This window comes from Ctenopharyngodon idella, chromosome 4 (assembly GCF_019924925.1).
Source record: "Ctenopharyngodon idella isolate HZGC_01 chromosome 4, HZGC01, whole genome shotgun sequence".
NCBI classification, from domain to species: Eukaryota; Metazoa; Chordata; class Actinopteri; order Cypriniformes; family Xenocyprididae; genus Ctenopharyngodon; species Ctenopharyngodon idella.
Genome location: NC_067223.1, coordinates 5,727,515 through 5,752,500, shown reverse-complemented (window position 1 = coordinate 5,752,500; position 24,986 = coordinate 5,727,515). Strand labels below are relative to the sequence as shown.

General features: G+C 35.8%; 1 protein-coding gene across 5 annotated transcripts in view; it reads right to left on the bottom strand.

Moving 5' to 3' along the window:
- The window catches only part of cacna2d1a (calcium channel, voltage-dependent, alpha 2/delta subunit 1a), an 84,634-nt gene that overhangs the window by 34,674 nt on the left and 24,974 nt on the right, over positions 1-24,986 (bottom strand). For all 5 annotated transcript variants that reach the window (XM_051891076.1, XM_051891071.1, XM_051891073.1 and 2 more), the window contains 3 exons: positions 9,220-9,279; positions 6,216-6,251; positions 5,978-6,107 (listed from right to left, as the gene is read on the bottom strand). In XM_051891076.1, coding sequence (XP_051747036.1) covers positions 5,978-6,107; positions 6,216-6,251; positions 9,220-9,279 — 226 coding nt within the window. The remainder of the gene's footprint in view (positions 1-5,977; positions 6,108-6,215; positions 6,252-9,219; positions 9,280-24,986) is intronic.

Here is a 24,986-nt window from a genome sequence, read left to right as displayed (position 1 = left end):
AAGGTTTTTTTTTTCTGCTGGTCCAGATTTCGACTTGCCCTGCCTTTACTTTGAGTATCCCCATTTTTTTTTTAATAAATTTATTTAAATGCATTTAAATGTACTGTGTTATATTTACTTACATTTTACCTTTCTAATTTAAACAATTTTACATGTATTTTTATTTACTGTATTACATTATTTATTTATTTAAATATTATTTTCAAAATATTACTTATTGTACATTTTAACACATATTGGGTTTTTTTCCATCAGATGGTAACTGTTCTTCGACTTAAAAAATAGCAATGATACCTAGAAATTATACAGATATTATAATTATATAGAAAGCTAGCCATAAACTCATATATATATATATATATATTTGCTGGAAATTGCTGAAATTAACTGGTTCCCTTCGAAGTGAACTTTGACGCTGCATCTCGGTGTTGACGGCAAATGCCTTAGAAATACACTAACTGTGAAAAGTTTACAGTGAAGAAGCTCTGCTCACATTTATCTCTTTTCTCGAGGGAAGAGAGATGAGCGTTTGCACCCTGCGGCTCGGGCCCTGCTGCTGCTGAGGCAGCATGGCGGCTCTGTTTGTGGGGGTTGCAGGTTGAACTGGCAGAGGAGTTCGGGAGGGGGATGTTGATTTCCCAATTTCCTCCTGTCAGTTCAGGTGATCTGAGGAGCTGTGGTGGGAGTAGGACATGATAGTGAAATTACTGAGCCTACTCTCTCTGCCAGCCCCGCATTCGAGAAGTTGCTTGATGTAATGGCCCGGGCCACGGTCAGGTTGAATTTGACTTGGGTGTGTGAGAAGTAGGAAGTCACTTGTGGTAAACTGGATAAGCTCAGACACCGTTCACTCTGAGAGCGTTCCCCATAGCGTCAACACCAAGATATATAGAGAATATAAATTCAAGAATATAAATTCAAGATATATATATATATATAAACATGGCAAGCAATCAACTAGCTCTCTCAGACTCACACCGGCCCAGGAAACAGCTCTGCACACACAATAAGCATTATAGTGGTGTTGTGGAGATGGTTGTGAGTGCTAAATTACAGGATCAGTGTAGAATCAAGAAAGCCTATAATCAATCCATGAGAGGATATCCCTTCTGCACACATACACACTTAATACACACATCTCTTTACATACAGACCGTGTTGCTTAGAGGTCAATAGTGCAAGGAGAGGCTGACACATATTTCTACATAAAGACTAGTCCATGAAAGCATCATAATTTACTGTTTCTAAAGGAAGTGCATTAGAGAATGAGAGTGTAGCTGACAACAAACATTCACTTTCTATGTGTGTGTGTGTTTGTGTTTTCAGTCGGATCAGATATGGTTTCACACCCCTTCCTGTTGTTCATCCATCAGGCTGTCAGTCTGCAGGGGTAGACACCACACATCCTCATTAGCTAACACCCATACAACCAGATTTCTATCTCCGTCTATCTCTATTTGCTTCTGTCTGGGAAGTTAGCACAAATAACTTCCCTCAAGATGAATCTCCCATGAACAAATGAACAAAAATTTCATTTGAAATTGGAAGCGCTCTGCTATGACTGTACAACTATACTTAGGTCCAAAATGAACACTCGCCAAACAGCAAATGCGTGGTTAAAATATGGAAATAACATTTGGGCAGTGATTCTATTAGGAGCAGTGACCTAATAAATGGTTGAAATCAAAATACATGAATCATGTAAGTGACTTGGACCAATCAAACTAAACAGCTTTTTTTAACAGCTTTTTTTCCCCCTGTAGAACTCCATGTGGTGACACATACATGAAATATCGGTCACATTATGTAATGTGACCAATTAATATATTATGTAACCAAAATTAATATATTAGAAAATCACAATGTGTTTTCATGACTTTTTACAGAGAGACAGATATTATAAATAATATTTGAAAATAAAAATAATAACTGGTTAAATAATAATACAAATTTATGTGACCAAAATTAATATATTAGGTACAAAATCACAATGTGTCTTCATGACTTTGTACTGAGAGAAAGATAAAATATAATAAAATAAAAACATGTTATTCTTAAATAAAAATATTTAAGAATAAAAAAATAATAATTGGTAAATGATAATAAATTTGATATATATATATATATATATATATATATATATATATATATATATATATATAATCGAATTTATTATCATATACATACATAATATATATATATATATATATATATATATATATATATATACACACACACACACACACACACACACACACACACGCACCCAGTCAAAAGTTTGGAAACATTACTATTTTTAATGTTTTTGAACAAAGTCTCTTATGCTCATTAAGGCTGCATTTATTTCATAATAAAATCAGAAAAAAACAATAATATTGTGAAATATTATTACAATTTAAAATTATGGTTTTCTATTTTAATATACTTTAAAATATAATTTATTTCTGTGATGCAAAGCTGAATTGTCAGCATCATTACTCCAGTCTTCAGTCACATGATCCTTCAGAAATCATTGTAATATGCTGATTTATTATAAATGTTGGAAACAGCTGTGCTGCTTAATATTATTTTATAACCTGTGATACTTTTTCAGGATTCTTTGATGAATAAAAAGTTAAAAATATCAGCATTTATTTAAAATAGAAATCTTTTGTAACAATATACACTACCGTTCAAAAGTTTGGGGTCAGTCATTTTTTTCTTTCTTTTTTTTGAAAGAAATTAATACTTTTATTCAGCACGGATGTGTGAAATTGATAAAAAGTGATAGTAAAGATTTATATTGTTAGAAAAGATTTACATTTTGAATAAATGCTGTTCTTTTTAACCTTTTATTCATCAATGAATCCTGAAAAAAGTATCACAGGTTCCAAAAAAATATTAAGCAACACAACTGTTTTCAACATTGATAATAACTGAGTATCAAATCAGCATATTAGAATGATTTCTGAAGGATCATGAGACACTGAAGACTGGAGTAATGATGCTGAAAATTCAGTTTTGCATCACAGAAATAAGTATATTAAAATAGAAAACCATAATTTTAAATTGTAATTATATTTCACAATATTAATGTTTTTTTCTGTATTTATTATGAAATAAATGCAGCCTTAATGAGCATAAGAGACTTCAAAAACATTAAAAATAGTAATGTTTCCAAACTTTTGACTGGTAGTGTATATATGAAGAATAATAAAAATGTATCATATATATATATATATATATATATATACACACACATTATATATCATATATATACTGCATATTATCAAATATATACTAAAAAATTTCATGTACAATAAAAACTAATTCAATTCATTTCAATTAAAAATCGGAGCCTTACTACCATCACCAATACCACTGTTTGTTATTGTTGTTTCAGTATCACAATCTTATACCATCTCAGTCATAATATTTTTAATATATATAAGAATGTGAAACTGCAATAACAGACGCAGGTAGAAATTGTCTTTAAGGGCAGGAGCCGACTGTGCACTAGTCTGTTTTGTTTCTGACAGTCTGATTACGACAAACAAAAAGAATTTATAGCCCAATTCAGAGAGAGAGAGAGAGAGAGAGAGAGAGAGAGAGAGAGAGAGAGAGAGAGAGAGAGAGAGAGAGTATGTGGAGGAAGATTTGACAAGCAAACTTTCATTGGTTTAAATGAATCAGGGCAGATAGTCAACAGAAAAACCAATCTGAGCACTATGAGCACAGCCAGAGGGATCTGTGTGACATACACACGTCATCGCGCTCTCTCTCTCTCTCTCACACACAGTCTGAGCATGTCTATGTCCAGCTTGAGATTGTGGTGACAGATGACACGCTGTGTTGAGGCAAAAAGTACAGATTCATGTCTTAATAAGACACACACATACAGACAGCCTAGAGCCTCCAATAACACACATATATAAAAATACGCAAACACTTGAATAATCAGCCACATTGTTACATAATAAACTATTATTAAATATAGAGAGTTAAAAAAAAAAAAAAAGCAGACTTAATGAAAAACAAAGAATATTGCCTGAAAACTTCACCCAGTGGCTGCCGCTGAGCAGGGGGTTATGGGTAAGCACTAAGCAATGTTGCAGGACCAAGAAAATCAGGCGGAAAGCAAAAGGTACTGAGAGTAATTTGAAGTGAGTAAAAGTAGATAAAGAGAGACAGCGGGACAGAGAGAGATGAGTCATATGATGAACGCGGCTGCTTCAGTCCTCATCTAGAACACAAATATCACATCAAACTCATTTGCCTGTGAAACACTCACAAATGTTAAGCCACAGTAAGCCGACCTCTGAGGAGAACAGATTTCTGCCAACACAGAGAATATGATACATCTTGTCTCAAGAAGGTGCTTGCCGTTTTGACCATTTAATAAAGAGTTGCAAAACCACAGCCAACATATAAATTTGATGTTTACCATAAAGTTATAAAGGACCGATGAAATTTAATGTGGGCGGGGTTAACTAGTGAAATGCAATAAAAATACAAAATAAGTATACAACACAAACTTCAGCATTTAGTATGTATACTGTGGGCAAAATAACCTTTTTCAGTGTGTATTGAATGTTTGACCTACTATATCTGCCTAAATGTCCAGTATGTAATTAAAAGTCCCAACCCAAATGCCACCCTAAGCTTTTGTGGACCTCTTTTAAGACCACACTTTGGCTGATATACTAGTATACTAGCATACTAAAATGATAGTTCACCCAAAAATGAAAATTCTGTCATCATTTACTCACCCTGAAGTTGTTCTAAATCTGTATGAATTTCTTTGTTCTGCTGAACACAAAGGAAGATATTTGGAAGAATGTCAGTAACCAAGCAGATCTAGGCCCCCATTGACTACCAAAGTAGAAAAAAATACTATGGCAGTCAATGGGGGCTGAGATCTGTTAGGTTATAAACATTACATTTTGGTTATAAATATCTTTCCTTTGTGTTCAGCAGAACAAAAAATTTTTTATACAAGTTTGGAACAACTTGAGGGTGAGTAAATGATGACAGAATTTTCATTTTTGGGTGAACTAACCCTTAAGCTTACTATTTCTTACGGAGCCCCTGAATGGACATAGTAATGGGAAAAACAACTAAACTAGGAAGAAAATGTACATTTAAAATGATATTTTTGGTTTTTGCATTCACTAGTTTTGGGTTCCTACAAGAAACTTTGAATTCTCTTGCCAAGGCTGCATTTATTTGATCGAAAATACAGTAAACAGTAATATTGTGAAATATTATTACAATTTAAAAAAAACTGTTTTCTATTTTAACATATTTTAAAATGTGATTATTTTTTTTAAAAAATTACCATCATTACTCCAGTCTTCAGTGTCACATGATCCTTCAGAAATCATTCTAATATGCTGATTTGCTGCTCAGTAAACATTATCAACATTGAAAACGGTTGTGCTGCTTAATATTTGTGTGGAAACTGTAAAACTTTTTTTTAGGTTTCTTTGATGAATAGATAGTTCAAAAGGACAGTATTTATTTGAAATAAAATATTTTGAAACATTATAAATGTCTTCACTGTCACTTTTGATCAATTTTAAAGCACCCTTGCACAATAAATTTTTATTTTTATTTTTTAAATACTACAGGATACTCATAATCTCTTAGCTTTCTCAACACTCATAACCCATAACCTTTTAAAGCAAAAGACAGAGAGTGAGAGTTATTCTCTTGCTGGAGGATATTAGGGGGTTGTGGGGTCACTCATGGGCCAGGCGTGCTGCGTTAGAGCTGGACTGCTCTCTAAATTTAGTCTGCAGTTTTTCCACAAGCCTCTGGCTGTCCACACCTGACACACAGCAATAAAGCTGAGTTGTCACTAAAAGATTGATTTTATAAACAGATATTTTAGGTACCATGCAAAGTCGTAAAAAAAAGAACACATGCTTAGATGAAAGTGTGTGTGTGTGTGTGTGTGTGTGTGTGTGTGTGTGTGTGTGTGTGTGTGTGTACTCACAGCCCTCGTAGATATCTGTGGGAATGTGCACTGCTGTCGTATTGTATGAAACAGGGCGTTTGAAGGTAAGATCCTCTTTAAATTCTGGTCTGATCCGGTTCTGGCGTGTTTCCGTATCATTAACGTCATACTAGGAACATAACAATAAGCAAAATCTGTCAACAACAAAAAATCCTTAATTTACATCTCTCTGTTGTTTATTACTTATAATAATATGTATTTAAAAACGAAAACTTACCTTGTCCTTAGCATTGTAGTAGATAGTCTCATTCACCTGTTTGATAATGAGTGACAGAATATGTTAGTGTTTTCATTTATTTTCTATATTTTTCAAAATTGTAAATATTCATTAGGATAGTGTATCCTAAAATAAATGTATGCTTTACTATGTATGTTTTTAATAATCATTCATAAACATTCCCAGAAGGTTGCAGGGAAGATTTTGTGCAACAACCTAATAAAAATAAAATGATTTCCATTTGTTTTTGATTTTGTTTTTTTAGGTTTTATATTTCATAGTCACAAATTAACATTCCTAGAATGTTGCAAAGAGGTTTTCACAATCAAGTCTTTAATCTATTTTGGTAATAGTTTTACTGCAGGTTGGTTTGATTACTTTTCCTTTTTCTTCCAAAAAAATTAAAGTGCCTAATAAAATCATCATTATTATTATTATTGTATATGTCCCTATAAAATGTGTGTGTGTGTGTGTGTCTTCTCCCAGGGTGGTTCTCCTCACAGTGTGAGGGCGCTGTCAGGACTAGCATTAGTGGGGCGTTAACAAGCGAGCTCACTATCTGACATACAGTTGCCTTGGAGACATAGGAGTGGATCATCACCGGCTGCCGCCACCTGTCCTACTTGCTTGCCAATCATGTGGCAGACACTCTTTTTAGGTTATAGTACACTAATTGCTGAGACATGCAATTATAGGTCAGCTCTACATGGGATCAAACTCTTGACCTTGTAGATTGTGTCTTTAACATGGTTGGTACCAGCATCCCATCAATAATTCAAAAGAAAAACTCTCTGTCTGTCACCGGTAACACAACAATTGTGTCCATAACAAACGCTTGAAGAGAAGCACCTGCTGTGACAGCTGCAGGCAGGATGGACTTTTGAACACAAAGGCACCCACACGTGTTTTGCCTAGAAATGGCCCTCGAGTGTAACATCTTAAGTATAAAAATATGAAATCATGGTAATAACTTTTTTAACATGTATCATGGAAGTAACATGTAAATTAGAAATATTAAAATTCTGTTCGATTATTCTGGTCAATACTGTGTAAATAAATAAAAATGACAACATTAAAACTAAAATCATTCATTTTAAGTGCTGCTTAGTATTAATTCTATTACTTATAGTATTTACTTTAGTTTTAGATTTTATGTGTTTTTGTCATTCTTATTTTTTTTGTAATATTTCTATTTAGCTTTCATTTATTTACTTTTTAAAATTCAGTTTGAGTGACTTTAGTAATTTAAACATTTGAAATTTTTGTGTTCGTTTTTTTATATAATATTTATATTTATAGTTTATTTCAACTTTATTTATTTTTACATTTTTTTTATAGTTTGTTATATATCACAATCAAAATTTATACAATGAAAAGTTAAAAACAATTCTGAGATTTGCTAAAAAAAATTACATTTAACAGTGTTATTTAATTATTATTATTATTTTTTTTTAAATTGAATACAAACTTAAGGTGAACATTAGATGATAGTAAAGATGACCTATAAATGAAAAAAAAAAACCTATTATCTATTTTTAAAATATCTATTATATCTATTTTCATGCATTCTTAATGTATATGGGTCACTGACGGATAAGGTTTTTAAAAGTGTAAAAAAACATAATGGAGATATAATTCATTTGAAGTTTTATTAAGTGTTAACAATGAAATTATGTGGTTTTTATAATCAATTAACACCGCTTTTGTCATTTTTTACAATATGGACAAAATGTTGTGTCACCAAAAAGTCATTCGGTTTAACCAAAATTTCGGTTTTACCGAATGACACTTTTGGTTATACTGAATGACGATATTTTCAAACAATGCTAACCTGATGTTTCGGGACATGCGTATGAGCAAGTTAAAACATTAATTTTTCAAATGGTTAAAAAAGAGTTTGTTACTTTGCTTCACGACCATGTGGTCCTTTGCAAGTGTCTGAATGATGTCACATCCTGTCACATGATATTGATCGCATGACTTGATCCAAAATGGTCTCTTTATATTGGTTACTCCGAATGACATCAATGAAATTCTTTTTTCTGGACATTCTTTCTCATAACAAAGCAATGACTTCTACACATAATTTTAATACCATTTTGCACTATGTTGATATATGAGGTTATATAATCATGCCAGAATAAAAAATATATACATTTAATACATTTTAAGATATTTTAATCACAAATGAAATGGCTGTATTGGCCTTTGGACGGTTTAAACCGAATGACCTTTTGACACTTCAAAATCTTTATAATACCTTTATATGTAGCAAAATATAATTAAAACCTTTTGGATTCAATAAAAGAGATCTAGTTGTACTGCCTTACATATTTTGGATGTCATATCTTTGTTTTTTATTATTATTAAGGCTTTTGGACAAAAAAATGACCTGTCACGTCATTGACCCATATACAGTATATAGATATATCCCAATCATTCAGTATCATATACTGTATATTACCTGACCATGGTACTGTCACAATATTTTATGTAGTATTAAGGTAATATGTTAAGTGACAGAATCAAAAGGCTCTATCAATATATATATTCAGTTAAAACCACTGAATAAACAGTTTTGGGTTAAAACTTAACTTTTTGTTTGTTAAAAGCATGTTAAATAGTGAGTCTGATTCAAAAATTAAATATTGCTGCGATACAAATTTTGATGACTCATTCTGACAATACTGGACAGACAAATCTATAACAGACATCTAGTCATCACATCCATTCCTCTGCAAATTAGAATTGATATTTCAGTCCGTGGGAACCTGAAATGCATCAATACAACAGACACAAGGTCTGAGATCAGGATGCCAACATTTTACAGCCCTATTGATTATCTCTTAATTGGGGTGATGGCATGTGTAAATGTGTCAGGTATCTGTTCTTCTCCAATAAAGAACTGAATGAAAACATACACAGACAAAAGTTTCCCAGCCTTATTTTTTCCACCTGTGTGTATGTGTGAGTGTTTATAAAATGTGTATGTGTGAAGCATTACATCAAGATCATCCTTCCACTGGTGCTTCTCTTGCAGTTTCTCCGCAGTAGTGGCCAGCGCCTACAAAACATAAGGAATAGGTTTAAAGTTTTACAGAATATATGTACAGGCCTAAACATACACAATCGTACAAAAGTTTGGGGTGGGTATTAAAATTGATCAAAAGTGATAGGGCATTAGCATATTAGAATGATTTTTGAAGGATCATGTGACACTGAAGACTGGAAAAATGACTGCTGAAAATGCAGCTTTGCATTACAGGAATAAATTATATTTTAAATTAAAGCTGCAAGCAGCGATGAAAGGGCCCTCGCACCCGGGCTTACCGCCACCCGATGGCCTTGTGAACAGTGGGCGACATGCATGAAAGCGAGTAAATACAGGAGAATTATGACAAAGTCATTTCAAAGTGCCACACTTCCTTCTGCCAACAGGTGGCGCTTTGACCGTAATTGAATATTGCCATGTAGATGGACTATTATCAAACATGTGAAGTTTGGAGCAAATTGGACATCATATGCCTGAGTTACAACAACTTCCTGTTTCGTGGCGTTAATTGCATACATTAGCACTTAGCCAAGTGTTGCATTATATAACGTGTTTCTAATATGTTTGGTACTTCGTGGCATATTGAAATGTGTTCCTGGGAGTGAATTACAGTGTAAAGCATGCCATTTCCTGTTGCTAGCAGGTGGCGCTATGACTAACCGAATATTGGCAGATAGATGTCTTTAGACCAGGACTCTTATCATACATGTGAAGTTTGGGGCAGATCAGACACTGTATGCCTGAGTTACAACAGCTTCCTCTTTCATGGTGAAACATTGAACTTTGTCAGGCCGCCACGGACACGCCCTCCAACGAAAACTCAAGATATGTGCAATTTAACATGGCTAAAGCCTTAAGATTAGACTGACCATATTTGATGTGGTTCTGTTTGAATCTCTATGAGGACTTAATCACAGTGTAAAACATGTCATTTCCTGTTGCCGGCAGGTGGCGCTATGACTGAATATTGGCATGTAGATGTCTTCAGGTCAGGACATGTGAAGACATGTGAAGTTTGGGGCTGATCCAACATTGTATACCTGAGTTACAACAACTTCCTGTTTCATGGCGAAACATTGAACTTTGTCAGGCCGCCACGGGCACGCCCTTCAGGGAAAACTCTAGATCTTCGCAATTCAATGTCACAAAGGCCTTTAGATTAGACTGACCAAATATGATGTTGATCTGATTAAAGCTCTAGAAGGAGTTCGTTAAAGTACAATGTCTGGAAATGGCAAAAACTGCACAAATTTTGCAAAGAAAATTAAAAATATCTGACTTCCTGTTGGTTTTCAGATTTCACTCCAAGAGACTTTTTTGTAGGTATTAGACTGTTAGATGTGTGTACCGAATTTCATACCTGTACGTGAAACGTAGGGTCAGGGGCACTTCGTTGAAATTTTGTAGGTGGCGCTATCGAGCCATTTTGCCACACCTAATTCTGAAACCCATATCAGATGTGAATTTTTACCAGTTCTGACGCATCTGCAAAGTTTCATGAGTTTTCAAGCATGTTTAGGCCTTCAAAAATGTGATTCCCCTTTCATGGCGAAACATCAGACTTAGTCAGGCCGCCACGGACACACCCTTCAACGAAAACTCAAGATTTTTGCAATTTAACATCATGAAGGCCTTAAGATTAGACTGACCATATATGATGTGCTTCTGGTTAAATCTCCATGAGTAGTTAATCACAGTGTAAAACATGTCATTTCCTGTTACCCACAGGTGGTGCTATGACTGTAACTGAATATTGCCATGTGGATGTCTTCAGGCCAGGACTCTAATAAAACATGTGAAGTTTGGGGCTGATCCAACATTGTATATCCGAGTTACAACAACTTCCTGTTTCATGGCGAAACATTGAACTTTGTCAGGCCACCGCGGACATGCCCTTAAGCAAAAACTCTAGATCTTCGCAATTTAACGTCTCAAAAGCCTTTAGATTAGACTGACTAAATATGATGTTGATCTGATAAAAACTCTAGGAGGAGTTTGTTAAAGTACAACGTCTGGAAATGGCAAAAACTGCCAAAATTTTGCAGAGAAAATTCAAAGTATCTCACTTCCTGTTGGGTTTACAGATTTTGCACCCATGGGCTTTTTTGTAGGTATTGGGCTGTTACATCTGTCTACCGAATTTCATAACTGTACGTGAAACGTAGCACGAAGGGCGCTTAATTGAAATTTTGTAGGTGGGACTATTGAGCCATTTTGCCACACCTAATTCTGAAACCCATATCAGATGTAAATTTTCACCACTTCTGACGTGTGTGCAAAGTTTCATGAGTTTTCGAGCATGTTTAGGCCCTCAAAAATGCGATTCATTTCGGAGAAGAAGAAGAATTGGCCGAGCAATTACAATAGGGTCCTCACACCATCGGTGCTTGGGCCCTAAATATATTCAAATAGAAAAGAGTTATTTTAAATTGCAGTAAGACTTCACAATCATACTGTTTTCAGTGTATTTTTGAACAAATAAATGCAGCCTTGGTAAGCATAATAGACAAAAACTTTTTTTAAAATCTTACTGGTATATGGCATATAAAACCATTTTAAACCAAAATGGATGCCAAAAAACCCATCGGTTCTAGCATTATGTAATCATCTATAGGATAGGTTAGCTTTATTGATTTTCTCAAATCTAATAAAAGAGCCTCAGAACCAAATCTTAACATCCAGATACTTTATAATGCAAAATAAATGCATTAACATGACAGAGTTCCAATATAAAGGTTTATCACTGAATCAACAATCAGCTTTAATGTGGGAAAATGAAGCTCAGCTTTAAACCTCATATCAAACTGAGCGAGAAGACACATGACCTGCATTCAGCCTTTACTCCAGATTCTCTGCCTATGAGAAAACCCCTCAGTGATGGCACACTAAATTTAGACAGCATCTCAGGTCCGGTCCAGGTCTTCTCAACTGATTAGGTTAATAACAGTATAATCTGGTCTGTACTAGAAACTCACTGTATGCCTAATTTCCCCTGGGAACTTTCACATCTCATTCTTGAAACTTGTCCCGGAGCCTTTTTTTTATGTTTCCTTATTTATTTTTTTATTTTTTACTTTTATGGCCTTGAAATTAGATTGAAGATTAGGGGTTCATGATGTCAAATTAATGTTGATAACCATGGGACCGAAAACAAATTAAGAAATTCTCATTTGATGCTCGCTGCCAAAGATCACACTATATGAGATGGAGAGATTTTGATCAAATAAACAGTGGTGGGTTTGTCATTTTAACAAAGGCGAATGCTTTGACTTCACTTCTTGCACCACGTCATGTGGTGCAACCAACATAAAACAGGAAAAAGAGCATAAAACAGGACCATCATGACTGTTTGTCAAGGTCAATAAGTCTTTTAAAATGATCAGATAATTTGACCTTTTTTATGTCAAGGCAAGGTTAGTTCAGATTGCAAAAATGTCATGTAGTGTGACTCTCCCCAAAAAAGTTGCCAGCCACTGCCAGCATTTTTGATAATTTTCACAAAAATGTAATGGCCCCCAGAATATTTTGTTGTATGCACATCTGAACATGCAATATTCAAAAGCCTCTGCTTTTAAATAACAATAACAACAACAACAACAAAACATTTTATTCTAGCTTCATGCATTCTTATTATCAAAACTTGAATGTGGGTAAGTTTAATGAAAAAAGCTAAATTTTGAACAAAAAGCTGAGAAAAATCATGTTCTTTTAAAGACTACAATGTACATAAACAAGCAATGCTTTTATCGCTTGTTTCTGCTAATTTTTCTACTATTGTTTTGATCCGAAGATTCTCTACTCTTTCAGAAGATACGTAATAGCTTAAAACGCCTAAATGAGTAGAATTTCTCAGCAAACTTGCAGTTATTCTTCATCAGCAAAATGAATTTTTTTTTTTTTTTTTAAATTAACAATTAAATTTACACAACCCAACTCAAAATGTCAGGGTTTAAAGAAAGTATCTCTTGAGTAATTATCATGCCAGTGTATTCATGTGACCTTCATAAGATCTTTTTGACATGACTTGAAGGCAGCATTACTCTCTTTTAGCTTTCCAATGAACAGAAGAACATCAGCTTGATATCACTGCTGCCAGATTAAATGATATCAGAAGAGCATAAATGCCACTAAAGCTAATTAAAGCCAACATACACACATCTTGCATAATCCTGAGAGACCTTTGAAGGCTTTTTATGCTGTAAGCACAAAATGTAGTGCAATTTCAAGACTTTGTGATGTTAATCCAAATAAAAGATCCACTGGAATATCACCATTAAAATATGACTAAAAATACAGTTTTTTTTAATCACTTGATCCTCCAGGGGAAAAGAATGAACAAGTGTAACGCATGGCTAGATGATGAAACCTCTCCTCCCACTTCAGACATCCCATAATAACTGATTGACCCCATGGTCTACGCACTCTGATGAGCTGTTGCCATAACAACCCCAGCGGTGTTGTCTCAGTCTCATTAGGACTGGGGTGTGTGTTTGTCTTAGTGCCGGCCTCTGCTAGCACACAATCCAGGGAGGATGGGTAGTCCGTGGTTTTCAATTGACACCGCAATCTGCATGACAAGAGTCTTGATTTTCAGCATAAAGATCCTGGATGGATGGATGGGTGAGTGAGTGAGTGAATGAGTGAGTGAATGAGTGAGTGGGATGGATGGATGGATGGGTGAGTAGGTGGGTGAGTGAGGGATTGAGATGGATGGATTGTTGAGTGAGTGAGTCAGTGAGTCAGTGAGTGAGGTGGATGGATGGATGGATGGATGGATGGATGAGGTGAGGTGAGGTGAGGTGAGGTGAGGTGAGGTCAGGTGGATGGATGGATGGATGGATTGTTGAGTGAGGTGGATGGATGGATGGATGGATGGATGGATTGTTGAGTGAGTTGAGTTGAGTTGAGTTGAGTTGAGTTGAGTTGAGTTGAGTTGAGTTGAGTTGAGTTGAGTTGAGTTGAGTTGAGTTGAGTTGAGTTGAGTTGGATGGATGGATGGATGGATGGATGGATGGATGGATGGATGGATGGATGGATGGATGGATTGTTGAGTGAGTTGAGTGGATGGATGGATGGATGATGGATTGTTGAGTAAGTGAGGTGGATGGATGGATGGATGATGGATTGTTGAGTAAGTGAGGTGGATGGATGGATGGATGGATGCATGGATGGATGATGGATGGATGCATGGATGGATGATGGATGGATTGTTGAGTGAGTGAGTGAGTGAGATGGATGGGTGGATGGATGGATGGATGGATGGATGGATGGATTGTTGAGTGAGTGAGTGAGTGAGTGAGTGAGTGAGTGAGTGAGTGAGTGAGTGAGTGAGTGAGTGAGTGAGGTGGATGGATGGATGGATGGATTGATGAGGTGAGGTAGGTGAGGTGAGGTCAGGTGGATGGATGGATGGATGGATTGTTGAGTGAGGTGATGGATGGATGGATGGATGGATGGATTGAGTGGATGATGGATGGATGGATGGATGGACTGTTGAGTAAGTGAGGTGGATGGATGGATGGATGCATGGATGGATGATGGATGGATTGTTGAGTGAGTGAGTGAGTGAGTGAGTGAGTGAGTGAGTGAGTGAGTGAGTGAGTGAGGTGGATGGATGGATGGATTGTTGAGTGAGATGGATGGATGGATGGATGGATGAGGTGAGGTGAGGTGAGGTGAGGTGAGGTGAGGTGGGTGGATGGATGGATGGATGGATTGTTGAGTGAGTGAGTGAGTGAGTGAGTGAGTGAGGTGGATGGATGGATGGATTGTTGAGTGAGATGGATGGATGGATGGATGGATGGATGGATGGATGACGTGAGGTGGGTGGATGGATGGATAAATGGATGGATTGTTGAGTGAGTGAGGGAGGTGAATGGATGGATGGATTGTTGAGTGAGTGAGGGAGGTGGATGGATGGATGGATGGATGGATTGTTGAGTGAGTGAGGAAGGTGAATGGATGGATGGATGGATGGATGGATGGAACAGTTATTAAAACTATGCTATTAAGTTTTTGTCAATTAAAAGTTTGAAAACGAGCAACTTTTTTATCATTACAGCACAATGAAAACAGTAAGATGTTCGCCTGACATATGTGCACAGATCCCATCTCCCACATTTATCAGTCCAGTAAAAGATTAAACTCTTTTCAGACTCTCTGGTATCAGCCATAATACAACCATAATGCAAAATCCCAGAAGTCAGTCCAGCTAATGTGTGCAGAGAAAAACGAGATAAAATCTCTAACAGCACTTTGTCAGCAATGCACAAACTCACATTATGCATCAATAGCTAATTAGTCACTCTTGTTCAGCAGCTCTCAGGTACAAACACCTGATGTGCAGAGCATCACTGTATACATGCTGAGAACACAAACATCTGCTGCTCCTGTGTATCTACACTTTAATTCCCAGAATACTTAGCGAAAAACAAAAAGAAATCAAAGAAAAGCTAAAAGAAATAAATAAAATAAAATAAATCAACAAAAGGACGAATGCACACACACACACACACACACACACACACATTAATACATGAACAAAACGGGGGTTATATGTGCCCTCTGGCTAACCTAATTACATGACTAATTAAAGCAATAATTAAATAATATATATGTAGTTTCTCCTTTGATGAGGGCATTTTAACATTAAAGAAGTAAAACTCCACTAAAAACTACCCAGCTTATGTGGCTCTGTATAACAGCACTACATTCACCATTAAAAAAGTCACATTTTGTTAGGCATTGACAAGCTCTTCAAAAGTCAGCCAATTACCCTTTGAATACTGCCACAGTGTTGAGGAATAATAGAAGGAATGGCGTGAAATGCTGCAGGGTGGATTTGTCACGTCTCCCTGCTGTTGTGAATATGTGTCATTTAGCACAGTTAGTTTAACAGGATCTCTATTTTGTCTCATTTTTGTTTAGAATTTTCTTGTTTCAACAGCTGCTGATTATAATGTATACAGTATTCACTGTACATTCATCAAAGCATGAAAGGTTAATCATAAAAGACATTAAATTTTCCACAGGGGCAACACAGCGCCACAATGAATAAGTGGAGGTAAAACATGATTTTAAATGCTCAAGAAATTAAAAGAAACAGTGACTAGTCATGGCATCTAAAAAAAAAGATGTTTTTCCTTAAATAAATATATAAATTTGATCTTAATCTTAAATTTTTTATTAAAATCTTAATGCCTTCCCTGCTTGGACCTATAACAAGTAACAAAACCAGCAGCCAAATCGAAATGAGGTGAATAAGGTCCATTTATTAATTTAGCAAATGAAAATCTGAAACTGAAAATCTTTAATAGAGTTGCTGGAAAGCGTCCATATTGTGAGCGGCACTCTTAACCTTTTAATGTGACTCACCAACATGGAGAGAATGAACTTCTGAACTTTTCTCAAGATTTCTGGATTCACTTGTATACATCAATACTACAACAGCATCGAGTAGTTTTCACACTTCTCAGCACAGTGTAAACACAGATAAAAAAAAAAAAGAAGACTATGATCCCTATAATGCTCATCATGTTCAGCCTGGCAAAGATTGATGGGAGCCGAGGCCATGTTGGCTTGAGGCAGGGTAAACTGTACTGGCTTTCCAGAGTTCAACAAGAGCCATTTTGGTTCAATGTGGGTAAAGTGTGATGCTTATTGGGGATCTAACTTCTGTCAACTGTTCCAAGCCCAACATGAGGAAACTGGCATCTAGCACAACTCTTCAACATACTGAAGACCAGCCTGAGGCCAAGGGATCTGATCCACACCAACACAACATGCTTTGAAACAGATGGCTCCATATATGTGTGCATGTTTGTGTGGATAAAGTTCTTATTTCAAAATGCCTCCACTAGGACAGTAAAACCTAAAAATACATACACAAATACTGTAAAAAAAAATAAAAAAAAATAAATAATAAAAAAATACAGCAAAAAATTAAATAAACAGAAAAAATAAATAAATAAATAATTAAATAGTTTGTGAGGGTTAGGTTTAAGAATAGAAAATGAAATAAAAATATATTTTAAAAATAAATAATTTAGATTTGTTTTAATTAAAAAAAAAAAAATGTGTGTTTAAATCTTTAATCATTTTGACTATAGCAGTTTTGAATCAGTACTACTGAGACAAATATTGAAAAATCTATCTTTTAAAAAAGTATTTCTACCCTTGGCCGATTAACTGAAATGGATTACGCTAATGTTGATCACTACAGCTTCAACCTTAAAGGATTAGTTCACTTTAAAAATGAAAATTACCCCAAGCTTTACTCACCCTCAAGCCATCCAGGTGTATATGACTTTCTTCTTTCTGATGAACACAATTGGAGTTACATTAATAAATATCCTGACGCGTCCTAACTTTATAATGGCGAACGTATAGTGAACGGGCAACGAGTTTGAAGCTCAAGAAGCTCATCCATCCATCATAAACGAACTCCACATGGCCTGGGGGGTTAATAAAGGCTTTCTGAAGCGAAGCGATGCATTTGTATAGGAAAAATATCCATATTTAACAAGTTATAAAGTAAAATATATAGGTTCCACCAGGACGCCTTCCATATTCAACTTACAAAAAAGTTATGAACTTTTCCGCAAGTTGAATAGGGAAGGCGTAGGACGTAGCGTAAGCATTTTGAACTGCAAGAGTTTTACACTTTCTTTGTAAGTTGAATACGGAGGGCGGTCTGGCGGAAGCTAGATATTTTACTTTATAATCTGTAAAATATGGATATTTTTCTTACACAAACTCATTGCTTCGCTTCAGAAGGCCTTTATTAACCCTCCGGAGCCGTGTGGAGGACGTTTATGATGGATGGATGCATTTTCTTCAACTTCAAACTTGTTGCCCACCTTCACTGACGTTATAAAGTGTGGACACATCAGGATATTTATTATTTTAACTCCGATTATGTTCATCAGAAAGAAGAAAGTCAGATACACCTAGGATGGCTTGAGGGTGAGTAAATCTTGGGGTAATTTTTATTTTAAAGTGAACTAATCCTTTAACAAAGACTGAGAGAAAGAGAGAAAAAACACAAATGAAAACTCTCTTGAACAGCTTTTTTGTTTGTTTGTTTTTCCTGTAGGACAATAATAAGATTAAATAAAGCTCAAATTTGTTCTTCTGCTTCTAAGATTTTTCTCCCAGTGATCTTACATGCGTATCTAGAAATTTAGAAGAGATCTTAACGTCGCATACTTTGCTCAGATTCACCAAATCTCAAATCGGAGATCGAACTATTTTCATCATATTGTTCCAACGCCAAATTATCTGGGCAAAAATTTCTATATTAACTTTATAGCTCTATACTCTTAATCTCTCATTTGTATACAGTATATCTAGCCAAACAACAACACATGGAGACCCATCAGCCTCTTCAGTCTCACTAAAAAAGATCAGTGAATCAACTGTAAGATTACCCATCCTCGTAACATCCCATTAAAGTTCCCAGTACAGGGTGTTTAAGCAGAGGTGAAAATATCTCCTGGTACACTCACACTGTGGGTGGACAGCACTGTAATTATGCAGCTCTGCATTGCTTGAGATGAGAGTTTAACTACTGCCAGCTCTCACACTAGTGCTTCATTATGTCTCATATTGGGTTGGTGGAGTTTGCAGAAAGTTAGAGTGAGCCTTCTATCATTTGTTTCCAACATTTGTTGTTTGGAGACAGGCGGTACGGCTAAGTTTAGCAGTGCCTGTGTATGGAGCCAAGGTACCGTAGCAACCAAGCATCATGGCAACCAGCAGCCACTAGGATCCGTTTATGCAAACCAGTGATGATGCTTCTGGTAGTACAACTGTAACACAGCCTAGTAAGATGATTTACTATGAATGCTTTGCCAGTGGCCGATATGTTTTAAATCTCAGGATAGTTCCAACAGGCAGTACGACAAAAAAGGTCTCTTCCCATTTTCGAGTTATTATGGACGTCACAGTCATTTACGCTGCTTCAATTATGTGACAGGTGTTACCTTTGACAGCCGTTTGTCCTCTAAGAAGCACTGGATTCTTATGGGTATTGTAGTCTGACGTCCTACCCTTCAAATCCTCACTGTACCCCATTACAATGAGCGACTAATTCAGTACATTTCACAAGGTGAAGTTCTCCTTCATAAAATCTAATCAGCCAGTCTAGACTTACACAGAAATTGAGTAAGACTACAACCAGTGTTGGGAAGGAAGAATAGATTACATTAGATAGTAATAGCATGCCTTTCCTCAACAAAGCTAACTGTACTGGAGTGAACTGTACATCATTGAAACCATACAAAACAACCCAGTGCTGTTTACTGATGTTATCCTGAAGCTCTCTGGCCCTTCACTGCACATCATCGAGAAAAAGACTGATAGGATAAGAAACGAGTGCAGAGAGGAGAGGGAAAGTGCTCCTAGAGATAAATTTAGTGTGTACAGTATTGGCCCATGAGAGTCTGCAATCTAGTTTCCAGAAACTCTAATGATATTTAGCTGTCTAAGAATCAGCGCTTAGAACGACTGAACTGGCTGGTGCCGTTTTATCTGCAACATCAAACAGAGAGCAAACAAACACCCTTCCTTTCCATCTGTTCTTTCCCTTTTGATGGATGCAAGTGGCTCTTTCCTCAGTGTGTCTCTCTCTCTGTCATGCTTTTCATTTTTCTTTCTTTTGATGCAGCATTTAGCAGTTGGTCTCTCAGATCACTGTGAAAGAACCTCTTTCTTTCTAAAAAGAGAAGCAGATACTTTGAATTACCATACGTACACACACTGGATCTGTTCCAAAACTTTGAGCTGCCCACCTAGACAGAACTTTAAGGCATCATAGACACATTCATGACACAAATGAGGTGTTGAGAAAAAAGTATTGCATAAAGTGTCAAAAACAGATCAATCTAACTAAAAATTGACTATTTTACTTAATATAATATAATATATAAGTATATAATATAATACATAAGTATATATATATTTTTTTTTCATTTAACACCATTGTATTAGGTTTCTCATTCAAACAATTGCATTGTGTTAAACTGACTCGAAACAGTTGCGTTTTGGCTCGACTCAATATTTTCATTTTGAAACCACATGTTTCAATTAAGTAAGCCAAAAATAACATTTGATGCTTGTTCAATTTACTTAAGTAAATTAAGTTAATCCAACACAGGATTTCCCCTTCCCATCATTGCACAGGGCTGGAGAGAGAGAGTAAATGTTGAAATAAAATGTTATTTTATGCATATTTTTTTTAAACAAGATGATAAAATTGGGAGACTTGTCAATGTTTAATGCTCTTTTATGTCTCTATTTAAAAGAGTTTCTGGTATGTTAGTGTTTTTTGGGGGTTCCCACTGTGGTGAAGTGTAGAGCATGTGCTTGGGTTGAGGACCTGCTAACAAGAATTTAAGTTTAATCATAAAAACAAATACTTTGGGCATGCCATAGATTTAACAAAACTGTCTTCTGGCTAATGCCTAACAATAAATGTGTTTACAGAGTAAAGATTTTGTTAAAGTATTATTCTTACATAACTTTTGTAAAAGTTGTAAAAATTGTTCTTGAATGCATTCACTAAATAAACTAATCAATTAAACTGGATTACTTATTTTAATTTTTTGTTTGATATTAATTTTAGGATAATTTGAACTTAATAGTTTTGGATTATTTAAGAATGTTAACCTGATTCAACTAAATGGCAATGAATTAACCTTATGTAATAAACTAATAAATAGTTTTAATAAATAAAAGTTTACTGAAATAAATAATGTTAATTAAATGCAACATAACCCAGTTGTGTTGTAAATCAATAAATCTATCTATCTATCTATCTATCTATCTATCTATTTAGAGGTACTAAAGGTACTTAACTTTAAAAAAATGTTGATCGATCGCAAGAGGGCAAAATAAATATTTTTACCAGTTTATAAGTGAATTTATTTTCTATTCATTTATGTGAGGTTTGCAATATTTGCAACCCTGTTACCAAAATTTGTTTAAAATGTTCCAAATGTAGTTTAAAACCAAAATTTGTGTGATTTCATATTTGTCTAGCAATAAAGCTGACAAAATAAATAGAAACTATTAGAGAGTATATAAATCATATGAAACAAACAAACTGAAAAATTGGTGCTAGATAGTTGAGGCCTAAATGTTGATTTGCATTTACTGATATAACTTATATTTCCTACAAATTTAAGGAAAAAATATTATCCTTTTTATTACATCTTGGGTAGCAGGGTTAAAGGCTTGAGTTTAACGGATGCTGTCAACACTACAATGTCCAAAATGACCACATTTTGGCTCAATGTGGGTAAAGTGCGATGCTTATTGGGGATCTAACTTCTGTCAACTGTTGAATAAATGATGCATTTTTATACAGTATATATATATATATATATATATATATATATATATATATATATATGTTGTGTAATAGTATGTATTCATTAAATTTGTTAGTGTAAAGGGAGGTCAGTAGGATAAAAAAAAAAAAAAGTGAGTGTTGGAACGATGTCCAGAAAACAGCTGGAGAGAGAGAGAGAGAGAGAGAGAGAGAGAGAGAGAGAGAGAGAGAGAGAGCGAGAGAGAGAGAGAGAGAGAGAGCGAGAGAGAGAGACACACACAGAGAGAGGAAGTGGGAAGAAACAAGTGATTGACAAGGAAAGGTTCATTTTAGTAGGTTGAATTGCTGTAATTGGAATAAAGTCAAGGGAGAGAGAGAGAGAGTGACAAGAGTGAGACATTTTTACTGTTTACGTGATTTGATTGACGTTAAAGAAAACACTGTCTCCATCAGCAGCCAGCACCTTCAGCTTCCTGTTAGACAACACAGCATCCCGGCTGCACGTCAAGCCACCTCTGTTAACTCGCATCGACTGCGCAGGCAGCTGCTGATGGATGGCTCCAAATTAAAGACACCCACTGATCAACTTAACAGAGCTGCCAATCAATCAATCAGTCTAATCCAACCACAGCATCCTAAAGTCACGTTTGGCCTCGAGATCAGTCAGGTCTGATCCAGCAGATATTGATTAGTACAAGACATGATCTGTGGTCATCCTGTGCCCGAGGGGTCACTCGGGAAAGAACAACAGGAACGTGAACAGCACCACATGACTGGCAAGATATGCTCATCATCATAGTGACAGCTGTCTTCCTGTGGTGGAATAAGATCCACAATCCACAATTCTCTAGGAAAAGCACTTCCTTGGTAGAACGTTTCTTGGTGGCAACAGTTGAGTGATGAGTTTGGGGATGATTCAGCCCAGTTAGACAGGAAGATACCATCGGACTGATGTGCAACGCAACCAGTCAGAGTGTGTCTTGCTTTACATGCCTTTTAGAAGCAGGTTAATCTGATACTGGTGGTGCCACAATAACAAACAAACTCATTTACTGTACCTAAAGCACAGCAGATACGACAAACAGTTTTCAGAAATGAGACCATAAATCAAGATTTGACAAAGATGTGTGTGCTGACTGACAAGAGAGGGGTGAGATTATCTGACAAACATGTCTAGATCTACTTTTAAAACTCTTCCTGGCAACAGCTTCACACTGTTTTTCTATTTACTGAAATATGAGCTATAAATAATGTTCCTGAGCTGAATGGATTAAAGGCTAAACACTTGCTAAAAGAGTGCAATTTAATTGCTAAGATGAGATGCTGCTCCATCTAAAAAAAATAAAATAAAAATAAAGTTAATTTATAAGATTTGTTTGAACTCTAAAGGCCCATTCAAGAACGATAGCTATAAAGATAATGAAGATTCTGTTTATTACATGCACATGCTTGTCTGTCACTTTAAATGCTCGAGTTTGTTACAGCAGGATGGATTCTGATTGGCTGTCGATGTTCATCATTCATCAGCTGAATAAAATCGTTTTGAAAGTGATCCCAACGATATAGTTTCTCTGTGCCAGTATCATTATAGCTGTAAAGCCCAAAGTACAGTTCAATTTTTACGCATACGTGAGGGTCAGTGTACAATTTCGTCATCAGAAAAGTACGCGCGTACTGTATGCGCACTGCTGGATTTTTGTAACCGTACTTTGTACGTGCAGGTCGCACATGCACATTTAATTGTTTTTGCAGTAATTTGTTTATCCACAAGGTGGCAACCGTGCCCTGGGGGCGTCGATTCACAAGGTAGCCAAAGAAAAACTGCATAAAACAGAACAGACCGGAACACATGCAAGCTACAGCAACAATGGAGGCCTACATAGACAAGAGATTGTGCGAAGAAGTTAGAAAGTACCCTCATTTGTACAGCTCTAGCATGAAAGAATACAAAGATGTTTACATGGGTTGTAACTCGTGGCAAGAGATTGCTCAAAACTGCGCATGCATCAAACGCCTGTGTATGCGTACGAGTCAACTGAAGTATACTTTCCAAGGCTGTGCGTTCGACTGTGCGCGTTCACTAGCGTATGAGTAAAAAAATGAAGTATAACCAGGGCTTAATGTGAACTCTGCTATTCTTTATCCTTGGTGTGAATGGGCCTTTAAGCTTTTAAGAAACTATGTTGTGTGTCTGACCTATCTGAACATGCAAGGCCACTAATCATTGTGGGCAAATAACTATTGAGGTCAACATAATATCAAAAAATAATTGAGCCCATTTACTTTGCCAAAACACATTTCTGGTCATATTCTGAACAAACTTCTATTTTTCAGTCACCATATTTTCATGTTATTGTATTTTTTAGTAATTACATTTACTTAAAATAAATAATATTTTAAACTGTCTATTCATCAAAGAATTCTGAAAATAAAAGTATTACGGCTTCCACAAAAATATCAAGCATTATTACTGTTTTTACTGTATTTTTCATCAAATAAATGCAGCCTTTGTAGAAAGAAAGAAAGAATGAAATGTTAGTGCACAAGTATAAAAATCACAGAAAATTCCACAATAAAAGTCCACAGAAAATCTGAAACATTTTAAAAAGAAGCGCTTCAATATTTAACAACAAAATTGGATTAGCTTCATTTAATTCATTTAATTTAATGCTTTGGGTTCTTGATTCACTGGAGTTGCCAAACTTGATATACTTGTGGATCTTCTACAGGCAGGATGTCCAGAGCACAACTGTAATGAGTCACGGAAATATTTCCTTCTAAATGTGACGATAAAAGAAGAGGAGAGGAAAGCACGAAAACAATCAAGAGATGGTCTTGTCTGTGTTTGTGCTGGTGGACGGCAGAGGGAAAACACTGGATAAAGACTATTTTAAAAAGGGGTGACATTAGGACAGTGTCTAGCCTGGGCATTGTGACTGGAGGTAGAAACAATCTGCCAAAAATACACACACACAAATGGACAGGGAAGCAAACAGCCAAACTGTCCATGCACCACAACCAGCTATTACAGATCCAATGACCTAAGAGCAGTTATTTCCATCATATGAGGCACACTAATGCTTTCATATCCATTAAAACAAGAGCACTTAATTCAGACCAATTAAGCATGACAGAAAAAAGCCAGCAGGTGAAAAAAAGGAAAGGGACAGTGAGAAAGAAAGAGAGGAAGTGAAAGGTCAATACTTTTATTTAGTCATCAGGGTGAGCTGTCAGCGATGTGTTTAATGCTCACCAATAAAAGCAGCTCCACACAGTCTGCCATATACATCACCTGCACTTCAGGGGCAAGAGTTAAACATTTATAACACTGACTGACCCTGCTTGAGCACACACAACATATGGCATTTCTCCACTGTCTGGGAAAATG